Source organism: Sinocyclocheilus rhinocerous, unplaced genomic scaffold (genome assembly GCF_001515625.1).
Source record: "Sinocyclocheilus rhinocerous isolate Xijiao unplaced genomic scaffold, SAMN03320098_v1.1 scaffold3469, whole genome shotgun sequence".
Taxonomy (NCBI): Eukaryota; Metazoa; Chordata; class Actinopteri; order Cypriniformes; family Cyprinidae; genus Sinocyclocheilus; species Sinocyclocheilus rhinocerous.
In genome coordinates, this window is record NW_015638962.1 from 17,014 (window position 1) to 29,440 (window position 12,427).

The 12,427-nt window shown below is 42.0% G+C and overlaps 1 protein-coding gene and 1 long non-coding RNA gene across 2 annotated transcripts in view; one reads left to right on the forward strand and one right to left on the reverse strand.

Moving 5' to 3' along the window:
- Window positions 1-12,267, forward strand: part of LOC107750397 (uncharacterized) — a 23,508-nt gene extending 11,241 nt beyond the window's left edge. Inside the window, exon 3 of the long non-coding RNA XR_001641143.1 lies at window positions 12,204-12,267. This is a non-coding gene — a long non-coding RNA (uncharacterized LOC107750397). The remainder of the gene's footprint in view (window positions 1-12,203) is intronic.
- LOC107750396 (protein NLRC3-like) lies at window positions 6,009-10,562 on the reverse strand. The gene is made up of 7 exons (XM_016565755.1): window positions 10,542-10,562; window positions 10,188-10,276; window positions 9,979-10,110; window positions 9,438-9,491; window positions 8,284-8,527; window positions 6,415-7,953; window positions 6,009-6,239 (listed from the first exon to the last, which is right to left on the reverse strand). The coding sequence occupies exons 2-7, from the start codon at window positions 10,246-10,248 to the stop codon at window positions 6,044-6,046; spliced, it is 2,226 nt and encodes a 741-aa protein (XP_016421241.1). The 5' UTR covers window positions 10,249-10,276; window positions 10,542-10,562; the 3' UTR covers window positions 6,009-6,043.
- Window positions 12,268-12,427: the final 160 nt, after the last annotated feature.

Sequence of the window (12,427 nt, forward strand, 5' to 3'; positions counted from 1 at the left end):
CGGCTGCTTGCCGCTCTGGTCCTTCTACCTCCGGGTATGAGGCCACAGCGATGTGCACCGTGGAAGAGCCTGGGGAGGATAGATTAGTTTCGTCAGGGCAATCCCCGCAAGCTTCCCGTTCTTCCCTTGCTTTGTGCTTACCGTCACTGGGCGGTCTCAATCTCTCATTCTGGGCTCACGAGTAGGACGAGCTGTCAATTGCAGAATCGGAGGGCGGGCTTGAGCCATCATAAGCGGATGACTCAGCTGAGCAAGTACCAAGTGTCCAAGGCTGATGCTGAGATGGCAGCCGTGCTTGCCCGGGCAGCCAAGAGCATCGGGCTGGAGTGGTCTCCCCCACCCTGCCCCGAGCGTTCGCAGCTGGATGATTGGTTTCTGGGTGCTGAGCGCGAAACTAAGCCGCGCTCGGCCCCGGTGCCTTTCTTCCCGGAAGTGCACGAGGAACTGACGAAATCGTGGAAGGCCCCTTTTTCGTCCAGAACACGATAAACTGGTTCCTCTGTCCTCACCACCCTCGATGGGGGTCCAGGGAGGGGGTATACAGAGGTTCCCCAGGTGGAGAGAGTGATTTCGGTGCATCTTTGCCCGCAAAACACCGTCACCTGGCGGGGCCGCCCGAGACTCCCGTCCAGGGCCTGTAAGTTCTCTTCGTCCCTCGTGGCAAAGGTTTATGCGGCCTCTGGACAAGCTGCGTCCGCCCTGCACGCTATGGCCATCCTGCAGGTCTACCAGGCCAAAGCGTTGAAAGAACTGCACAAGGGTGGTCCTAACACAGAGGTACTGCAGGAACTGCTCTCAGTGACTGACTATGCCCTCCGGTCTACGACGGTCACGGCGCAGACTCTGGGGAGGGCGATGTCCATGCTAGTGGTCCAGGAACGCCACCCGTGGCTCAACCTGGCTGAGATGCGGGTAACCGAGAAAGTACGCTTTCTTGACGCCCCCATTTCACAGGTTGGTCTCTTTGGTGACGCCGTGGAAGAATTTGCCCAGCAGTTCTCCACGGTAAAGAAGCAGACGGAGGCCATCAAACACATCCTGCCTCAGCGTGGGTCAGGTCCTGCTCCTGCAGCCTCCATCTGCGCTGTCTCCTTACGTTCAGATGCAAAGGGTCTGTCACTCAGCCAACACGATGCATGCTGGCGAACCCATGTTCCCTCATCCGTCGGTGGCTCATATGACAGACCCTGCGGACAAGGCACGGTGTGTTTTAAAGGACATTTCACCTCCTACCACAGCGCCTTCCACTCCGCTCAGCCACAGGAACCCTGCCTGAGGTATGTCGAACGTGGTTCCTTTGAGGCCGTTGGCAGGGGATCTGGATGCTTGGTTAAGCCTCTCCAATCCCTTCCGATGTTTCCTCAGAACCATTCGGCTCGGCTATGCGATTCAGTTCGCCAGGCATCCGCCCAAGTTCAGGGGCATTCTGTTTACCTCAGTATGAGGCGAGAATCCGACTGTTCTTTCGGGCGGAGGTTGCAACCCTTCTTTGGGAAGGGTGCAATCGAGCCTGTCCCCTTGGCTGAAATGAAGAAGGGGTTTTACAGCCCGTACTTCATTGTACCCAAGAAGGCTGGGGGACTCAGACCAATTCTGGATTTGAGGTCTCTGAACCGGGCCCTTCACAAGCTTCCGTTCAGAATGTTAACCCTCAAGCACATATTAACATGTGTCAAAAATCAGGATTGGTTTGTGGCAATAGACCTGAAGGACGCATACTTTCATGTCTCAATCCTACCAAGGCACAAGCCATTTCTTTGGTTTGCCTTCGAAGGACGGGCATATCAGCACAAAGTTCTTCCCTTCAGGCTGTCCATGTCTGAACGGGCTGTTCGGGCTGAACATCTCTTTTCTACAGGCAGGAGTGCCCTTAGAACAGGTGTCCAGACATATTGTTGTTACAACAGATGCTTCCAAGACAGGCTAGGGTGCCGTGTGCAATGGGCATGCAGCATCAGTAGTCTGGACAGGCTCTCGGCTGCATTGGCATATCAACTGTTGACAGTCCTTTGGCCTTGAGATGATTTCGACCCTTGATCGAAGGCAAGCACGTGTTGGTCCAGACGGACAACACAGCAACGGTTGCATACATCAACCACCAGGGTGGTGTTCGCTCCCATCACATGTCACAACTCGCCCGCCATCTCTTACTTTGGAGCCAGCACAGACTCAGCTCTCTGCATGCCAATCATATCCCAGGTGACCTCAATCGTGTAGCGGATCTCCTCTCGCAACAGGGGCGATTGGAGACTTCACCCCCAAACGGTTCAGCTGATTTGGAGTCGGTTCGGCCAGGCACAGGTAGACCTGTTTGCCTCATCGGAATCGACCCATTGCCAGTTGTGGTACTCCCAGACCGAGGCTCTCCTCGGCACGGATGCACTGGCTCACAGCTGGCCCAGGGGCCTACTCAGGTATGCATTTCCCCCAGTGAGCCTCATTGCACAGACACTATGCAAAGTCAGGCAGGACAAAGAACAGCTCCTGCTTGTGGCCCCTTATTGGCCCAACAGGACCTGGTTCTTGGAGCTCGTGCTCATGGCATCAGTTCCTCCCTTGTGAATTCCCCTGAGGAATGACCTCCTTTCTCAGGGCAAGGGCACAATTTAGCATCCGCGCCTGGATCTCTGGAACCTTCATGTTTGGTCCCTGGACACGACCAGCAGGAACTCAGAGACCTTTCACCAGCAGTGGTGAATACCATTACTCAGGCCAGAGCCCCCTCGACGAGGCGGCTGTACGACCTGAAGTGGCGCGTTTTCGTGAATTGGTGTTCTTCCCAGGGGAAGGACCCTCGGAGATGTGGCATCGGATCTGTGCTCTCCTTCCTCCAAGGAAGCATGAACAGGCACCTGTCTGCTTCTACACTTAAGGTATACGCGGCCGCGATTGCAGCTGATCACGACACTGTGGGAAGCAGATCGGTGGGGAAGCACGATCTGGTTATTAGGTTCCTCAGAGGCGCCCGGAGGTTGAACCCTCCGAGGCCACATCTCACTCCCTCTTGGGATCTCTCTGTGGTCTTGCAGGCCTTACAGAGAGATCCATTTGAGCCCCTTCAGTCAGTTTAGTTCAGTGCCCTCTCCATGATGACGGCCCTCCTGACTGTGCTCACTTCTGTCAAGAGGGTGGGGGATCTCCAAGCCCTCTCTGTTAACGAATCATGCCTGGAGTTGGGCCGGCAGACTCTCACATTGTCCTGAGACCTCGGCCTGGATATGTGCTCAAGGTTCCCAACACTCCATTCAGGGATCAGGTGGTAACCTTGCAAGCTATCCCCTTCCAAGAAGGGGACCCCGACCTGTCTCTGTTGTGCCCAGTGCGAGCCCTATGCACATACCTAGATTGCACTCAAGAGTTTCAGACGTTCTGAACAGCTCTTTATCTGCTTTGGAGGACAGCTGTCGTACACTCGACACATTCGGAACTGTAAATGGTGTACCCTTATTTTTGTGTGCACTCACAATATCAACAAAACGTTGTGCTTTTGTAAAATAGAGAAAACAAACGTCTCGGTTACGTATGGTAACCCTTGTTCCCTTTCTCTATTTTACAAAAGCAAAACATTTTATTGATATTGTGAGTGCACACAAAAATAAGGGTACACCATTTACAGTTCCAAATGAAGTATCAGTCTTATCTGTATGAGCAAAAATGACAGCGTTAGGCTACTTCAAGTTGTTTCCACTGTTATGAAGAACAAAATTAAGTGATTGCGCTAGCGCCTCCATGCAATTAAGCGTGCTTCAGCTTCCACTCTCCGCATAAATGCTTAGATATACGCCTAAAAGCACACTTTTATCTAGGTTAAATGTTTAAACTAACATTGTAATATGCTTTAAGTGTTTTATATCTACAGATTTTATTTTAAGCAAGTCGTGATGATTTGAGAAGGCTAAAATGATCAAACGTGATCAACTCAGCTTGTCTGCCGCTATCCGCTTGGTCATCACTCAAAAAAAACAAAACTTGAATTTAACAAACAAAAAATGTTCCATACATTTTTCTAAATTAAATAATAATGAAACAATAAGAAATATAACTTTGCAATTAAAAACAAAACTGAACTATTTTAATGGCTTCAACAGCAGCTGTGTAATTAGGAAGCGAGAGAGAGAAAAAAGACACGGGCTCCAGTCGGACTCGGGCAGAGGATGAAATAGGCCTACATCAGCGAATTATTAAATGTAAGTTTCAAGCCTTTCATAATTTGTGATATTAATGTGACTATAGTGCCAAAATATGTGTTAGAACTAGGCCTAGCCTATAACACTCAACAATAAGCCACCTTTTCAATCGTTCTATTTCTTTATGGCATAATGCACACCTCCTTAAATGCAATCTAAACATTCCAAGTTAATATCCTACTTTTTGTACGATTTCTAGGTTTTCATGTAGCAGTTTTAGCCTATTAATCTTAATTTCTCACAATTAAAAAAAAAATTTTTTTATGGTGTGAGTCAGAGTAAATTGTGACGTGAATAGAGTCTGATGAACGTGCAGCCTTGTACAGAGGACCAACGGCCAAGTTCAGGATTTTTTGTTCAAAAACTTTCATTAGCCTGTAGATCGAATGAAAGCCCCTTAATACAACATAAGGAAATTGTGTAGTTTTAATGGTTTTCATAATGACTGTTTAATAACCATAACATGCAGTAAGAGCCTTTGTGTAAATGTAATTCTTTTTTTTTTTTTTTTGGATGCGTTAGGCTGCAGTCTACAACTATCTCACATTTTGAAATTAACTTTCTAAAAATTTATTTTAAATAGATTTTCTAATGATTTTTAAGGATGTTAGAATGTTATATTATAATGTTATTGCTGTTTTATTTCGTTATTTGAACTCCGTTTACAAAACAAAATATAATTCCAGTCAGTTTGCAAACAGTCTCTTTCCGCCACCTGGCGGAAGTTTCGGGAACGACTTTAACACACGACTGACTTGCAGTTAACGCCGTAGCCTTGCGGCGGCAGTACACGCGGCGGTAATAGGCATTTTGGTTGTCCACCTACTGTAAATGATACAATCTAATACGGTTTACGTGAAATAAGCCACTCCTGAGCAGGTTTGATCTAATGGAACTGTTGTTATGACAGCAATATCATGATGAGCTCTGAAGAACTTAATCCTGGATCATGTCAAAAAATAAAATTCAGCTAATTGAGTAATCCACGTACGTGTGGACAAATTGTCACCTCAATATTTGATATTCTTCATGCTGCTCTGTGGCACTCCATTATGCACCGATCAGTTTGTTGTTCAAATGACCAAAAACGTTATTTTTTAGGCCTCAGTGGTCTAAGAGTGCTCTTTAAGGTCAGAATGATTAAAATAACCATCAAATCAAGAAGACAGGGTTTTACTGTTCACAGAAACAGCAAACAGTAAAGTAATATCCAGTGACCCAAAATATTCAACTTTATATAGAGTCAGAGTGCAAATTAGGCAATTTCCAATTAAGAGTGAATGCATACATATTTTTAAAATAAAAATACTATTGGCAAATAGTTCAAATGTATTACATACATAGTTAAATTACAATACTAATATTTATGTCTGTCTTACACTGAATCTGTCCTACTGAAATGAGGCAAGTAATATAATATAAGAAAGTAATATAACAGTGTGCAGAGGATTTGATTGATGAAGCGAAAATAGAGCTACTATAATAAATGCATAAAGAAAGGGAACATGTTTTAAATTGATATGAAATTGTAAAATAAAACAAACTGTTCAAAAGAATCACTTAAGGAAATTAAGGTATTATTTCATTTCTCATAAAACTGCATTACAAAATTCCAGGTTTCCAGGATGCTTGGAAACCCTGATTGTTTTCTCATCAGGTTTTTGAGTAGACATTGCCTGCCTTGTGTCCTTGGAGAAACATCACTGATACATTCATTCTACAATATAAACAGGAAAATCTGCTAGCTATAGTTATGAAACGCCAATTAATCCACATATTGTAACACAGTGATTCAGTGAATGTCACTGCAATGTTAGCAATGTGATTTTTAATGATTAATTTAATGGGGGTAAAAATCAATGAAAGTGTTTGAAATCAAACCTCAGTATCTGCAGCTGACAGTTTGTCTTCAGTCCATCATACAGCAGCTTCACTCCTGAATCCTGCAGGTGATTGTTACTCAGGTCCAGCTCTGTCAGATGAGAGTCTGATGACTGAAGAGCTGAAGATACAGTTTTACAGCATGTCTCATTAAGACCACAGCCGTCAAATCTGCCAAAACAGAAGGTTATGCTGATTATTTTCTGATGTTCAGTGTTTCTGCAAAAACTTATTTTACCCTTCATAATCAGGACAACAAGATATTTTACATAGTATTTTGACATTTAATTGTTTAGTGATGTAGAATAAAACATTTGATCAAACAGCAGTCAGTGAAATTACTCGCAGGGCTTTTCTGCAGCATCTCATAGCTGGAATGAGTCTCTCGTAGTTTTCTTGTGATGTGAATCTCTTTGGGTTGAACTCATCCAGCACCTTCTCTGACATCAGCAGTATGTAGGTCAGCACTGAACACATTGAAGATGAGAGGTTTCTTCCTGGATGTGCATCTGAACTGAGGCATCTCTGGACTTCCTCATATAATGAATGATCCTTGAGCTCAAGCAAGCAGTAGAATAGGTTGACTAAAGCTTCATCTGAGATAGAGTCTTCTTCTTGTACTTGTTTAATGTATTGAGTTGTTTGTCTGATGCTCTCTGTGGTGTCTTCAGTGTGTGTGATCAGGCCTTGGAGCAGGTTTTGACTGGATTCCAGTGTAACACCCATCAGAAACCGCAGGAACAGATCCAGATGTCCTCTCTGACTCTCCATGGCTTTATCAACAGCCTCCTGCAGTAGCTCCTGCAATGTGAAATTTTCTTCTGGCTTATCAAAGAAAAACTGAAGCTCCTGCATGTTCTTGTTCAGGTAACAGAGGAACACATGCACTGCAGCGAGAAACTCTTGAACACTCAGATGCACAAAGGAGAAGACCTTCTTCTCATGAAGTCCCTTTTCCTTCTTAAAGATCTCAGCGATCATTCCTGTGAACTCAGTGTCTTTACTCACATCAATACCACATGCTTTCAGATCTTTCTCATAGAACACAATGTTTTCCTGCTTCAATTGTTCAAACGCTAGCTTAGCTAACTTCAAAATCATTGGTCTGTTTGAATCTAAGTTCTTTGCACATTCTCTTTCTTCTTGTTCATCGTACTTCTGGTTCTTCATGTTCATCTGTATCAGCAGGAAATGGATGTACATTTCCGTGAGTGTTGTGCTGATGCTCTCTTCACTGTTGTTGATGAGAATATCCTGAAGTACTGTGTCTGTGATCCAGCAGAACACAGGAATGTGGCACATGATGTAGAGACTACGAGACGTCTTAATGTGTGGGATGATTCTGGAGGCCAGAGTCTCATCTTTGATTCTCTTTCTGAAGTACTGCTCCTTCTGTTGGTCAGTGAATCCTCGCACCTCAGTGAACAAACCCACATACCGACGAGGGATCTGATTGGCTGCTGCTGGTCGTGAGGTCACCCAGACCAGAGCTGATGGAAGCAGAGTCCCTTTGACCAGACCTGTGAACAGCACAGCTACAGATGATCTTTTCTCAACAATGGCTCTTGGTGATGCTCTAGTTTTAAAATTCAAAGCCAGACGATTCTCATCAAGTCCATCAAATATAAACACTAGATTGCATTCCTTATATAACTTTGTTTTCTCCAGGCCCTCCAGTTCAGGATAAAATTCCAGCAGAAGCTCGTGGAGACTGAAATCTTCATTGGTCATTAAGTTCATCTCTCTGAATGGAAGCAGGAGCACACAGTGTATATTCTGATTGGCGTCTCCTGCTGCCCAGTCCAGGATGAACTTGTGCACAGAGACAGTTTTTCCAATGCCAGCGACTCCCTTGGTCAGAACAATCTTTTTCTCACTGTTTTTTCTTAATAATGTAAATATATCATTGCATTTGATTGGTTTGTCCTGTGTTCAAACGCTAGCTTAGCTAACTTCAAAATCATTGGTCTGTTTGAATCTAAGTTCTTTGTAGATTCTCTTTCTTCTTGTTCATCATATTTCTGGTTCTTCATGTCCATCTGTATCAGCAGGAAGTGGATGTACATTTCCGTGAGTGTTGTGCTGATGATCTCTTCTCTGAGAATATCCTGAAGTACTGTAGCTGTGATCCAGCAGAACACAGGAATGTGGCACATGATGTAGAGACTACGAGACGTCTTAATGTGTGAGATGATTCCCCCCTGATTTGTTTTGCCTTAATAATGTAAATATATCATTGCATTTGATTGGATTGTCCTGTGTTTTTTTGTTCTTGAAAGCATCATCAGTCTTCAGAATCTCATGTTCCTGATGAACATCTTTCATATCTCCCTCTGTGATTAAGAGCTCTGTGTAAACATCCTGGAGATGTGCTTTTTCTTTGCCCTCAACAATATGTCCTGCTTTATTCTTCATGTTGGATTTGTGAGTTTCCAAGAATTTTTTTAGAATCAAATCTGCTGTTTTAAAAGATGATTAAGTTAATAAAACAGGGAAAAGGCAAAAACAGATTTCATTTTTTTAAAGAAACATGACAAAGCTTTTACATCAGCATGATCTCTTCAGAATTAATTAAACATATTGTAATTAAATGACTTTTGAAAGTAACACCACAGACTTTAATAATACAAAGATGGTGCACATATAGTACTTGAACGGGAGAAAGTGCAAGGCACAATATGGTGGAACAGTCCTGCTTCTGAATAAAAGAGCCAGTTGTTAATTGGTAAAGTCATCGCATCACTGCAGCTGCACTAAGAAGCTCTGGTTGCTATAGAAACAGTCAGCTTCCTGAGATGTGCAATGACTGGTCTAGCCTGGAAAATAAGCTTTTTTAACACCACTTGAGCATAAGAAACAAATCTTATGAGACAACTGTTGTCAGATTTCAAATGTAATCGTAAGCTTGGTGAACAGCTTTGGAGAATTCAATGTTTCCCCATTCAAAGAGATAGGAGCTGCACTTGCATGACTGAATAGCTGCTTGAGAGGCGTTTCAAAGATGGCCGCCGAGTAAAATGACTTGCCTTAAAGGGACTTTGGTAATACAGTTTTGAGGTTTTCGATTTCATTCACTAAATTTGTCATGTCTCTCATGGATTTATGCATTCAAATCAAGTCATCCAGGCATATGTACTTTTTTCAATGCCTAATTTGTAAATGGTGATAGAGTACATCACCTCTCACATTTCATCTCCGTTCTAATATTAATAATGCTCCCAACCCTGATCTGTCCAACATTATGAACAATGCCATTGCATGGAGGTGTTTTTATTCATTGCCATTGATAATCTTACACTAACTGTGATCTATACAGTGAAAATTATGAAAAAAAAAACATAGTTTTGAATATGACTGATAAGACTGCACCTTGTTTTTCGGTGTGTTTCTCTGCCGTCTCTGTCTCTGAGATTTTTTGTGGCTCTGTGAAGAGAGAGGAAAAGGACAGAAGTAACAAATGTGTGACAAAATATACAGATACATGAAAGAAAATACTGTAAAGTATGTCTGCGTAAGAACAATATGACCATAAATAAACTGAGATTCAGAGGTCTCTCACAAGCCTCCCTGTTATTCTCCTCCTGAGTGTATCATGAGTCACCATTCACTTCCCTTATGTTCAGTCACCATAGAGAACATGTGTGAGTGAAGAAATGTCACAAAATGTGTAAATGGCTCAATAAAGATTGAAGATTTAGGACATGACTCTGTTTGTGTGCCAGTTCTTCACACATCTGTGCAGACCATTGATGACTGAGAAACAATCATTACTGAACTGACGAGTGACGAGGAAGATAAATCTAATTCTTAAATGAAGTTTAATAGGAGTAGGGTTCATGATCACTCAGCATTATTTCACTGACTGCTAGAAAGCAGTGTGTCTCAGTAAGCACAGTTACAGTGACAGTACCGTGTCCTGCAGTGTTGCTGATGATGGTCACTGGGCCTGTGACATTAGTGAGTACAGGAGCAATTACAGTCGCTCTCGTCTGAGCATTCAGACCAACACTGACTCTAGTGTGAGCACTGCTGCTCTTCTGGACTGGAATACAAATAGAGAGATTCATTACATTTCCTAAATGACAACTTTAACATGACTGATATTCTGTTCTTCATTACCTTCCTCGCGTTCCAGCTTTTCATCTTCCTGTGTGTCACAATGCTGCTCACCAGATGCCATCGTCCTTTACCCACTCGCTGCTGTTGGACTGGAAGAAAATGCGCTTTAAATCACTCCAATGTCACCAGACACTTTCCAGAAATAAATAAGCAACTCTTTGTAAAATAAACAAGTAAATAAAATATAGCAACAGTTATAAAATATGAGTTATTAAATGTCTCTGTGTGGATGAATTATTCACTATATTTAAAGAAATACATATTGGGTTTTGTTCACTAAGAATCATGTAAAATAATAATAAAATGAATAGGAGAACTTCTCACACTAAATGCCTGCTAATTCAACATGCTTACAGCTGTAGTTGTTGTTTCTGCCGTTTCTCTTTTCTTCAGTGAATCTGCTTGTTAACCGCAGGTGTTTATCTGCGTCTGAATTCACTCATGTGTCTTCATTCTCTCTGTCAGGTGGACTGTATTAGTAAACTCATGTAGGGAAAACAGCTTGTTTTATCAAAAGCAACACTTATTAATATCCCATATCAAAGCAAGGTTGTTTTTCAGTGACATGCATGTTTCATAAGGTTTCAAAGTTGTGTCCCCACGTTTTGTCAACACAGTTAGACATTCATTAAAATGTAATAAACTCAGGGAATATCAGGGGCTGCCACATTAACCTCTGCAGAGTACATCAGTGTCAGACAGGCTCTGCTAAGTTTATAGTTTTAGAATATTTAAAATCTTAATGTTAATATTTCCTGTCACAACCATGATATGCCAACACCATCCTCCAATTTCTGAGGAAATTATTTGAAATGTTTAGATCATTTTATTCTTCTTAAGCAGGTTCTATTAGCATCTAGCATCAACAGAAAAAACAAAACAGAATGGCTACTACATGAACTCCATTTGTTTTGTGAAAGAAATGCTAAATTTGTCAACACCGTCAGGTGTCACCACCGTAAGATTTTCTGTCTGACGCTGGTGACGGGCCAATGATGGAGTTGACATTCAACGTAAAGTCATCATATTTTTGTGGTTTTCAAGTCATTTTTAATTATATTAAATATAAAATAGTGTTTAATTTTTCTAATAATGTATAAATACTAAATATGTGACCTGACCACACATAATGCTTTTATGGATTGATAATCAACACTTCTAGCAGAGTTAGGGTTGAGGGAACATAAGGCTGAGGGAACACAAAACACTGGATAAAACATATCTATACATAATAAAGTTCGTTTGTATTCTGATCATATGTGTTCTGATCATTTTTGGATCATTTGTTAAGATGTCTAAATCTGAATATTAAGATCCTGGTGAATGTAAATGGATAGAGGTAACAACTAATTGTTTTATTTGTTCATTTAACTTTTTAAAAGAAGCACATCTTGATAAAAAAGAGAAAAGTTCAAAGTGAATCAAACCAAAGCTTTTTAGCTTAGTACATTTAAGATACAAGAACGCAGTTTCATTTCTCTGAGTACAAGGTTTTATTTTTTTCAATACCGCACCCTGTGTTGTGCCACTTCTCAAGAATCAGTGAGGGAATAGTGAATGAGGGTGAAGGGTGTGATTTGGGACACAGTCTCTGAGTGTCGACTCTGAACACTGATAATTCACAGTTATACTGCAGTAGGCCACCTACTCCAAAACAACAAATATTACCCAGAATGCACCATTTCCTATAATTTAATGGAAAACAGTTTGTTACTGTCAGAATTTGTCCATTTTTTTTTACAGCAAAGTTTTACAGTTTAGCTGTTTGTGCAAGTATAAAATCTGCAAAGTGACAAAGCTCAAACAACAAATCCACAAAAGGACTTTTTTCTGTCTAAAAGGGAAGGCTGACTGAAAGCTGCCGAAAACGCCCTGATCAAACTCTCTCTCACATATAACGTCACTTTGTGGGAATATTTGCATAACGCTGCCCAAATGTATACTCCAAGAAAGAAGGCGTGGTCAGAGATCGTCTTACTATAGGGAGATGAGAGGGTCTGTATTATTCGGGCTAAGCGATTAGTCAACAGAAGAGACAGACGGCTGCACGTGTGTGTTCTGCGTAATACTTGTTTATAGATCTGCTGTTTGAATTATTACTTGCTGCTAGGAAGGAATATTTCGTTTTCTGCCTATAAAAATAGTTCAATCAAAAAGTATTGTTTAGTTAACACATGTTGAAGATTAGCCGACATGCTGTTGATTCATTAAATGATAAGCTTTTTTCTTCTAAAAACCTG

Excerpts from the sequence above, each read along its gene's own strand:
- LOC107750396 (XM_016565755.1), bottom strand. The coding sequence starts at position 10,248 with ATGGCATCTGGTGAGCAGCATTGTGACACACAGGAAGATGAAAAGCTG. Across the intron at positions 10,111-10,187 it reads AAAGCTGGAACGCGAGGAAG|TCCAGAAGAGCAGCAGTGCT; the intron begins GTAATGAAGAAC and ends TTTGTATTCCAG. Across the intron at positions 9,492-9,978 it reads CAGCAACACTGCAGGACACG|AGCCACAAAAAATCTCAGAG; the intron begins GTACTGTCACTG and ends CTCTCTTCACAG.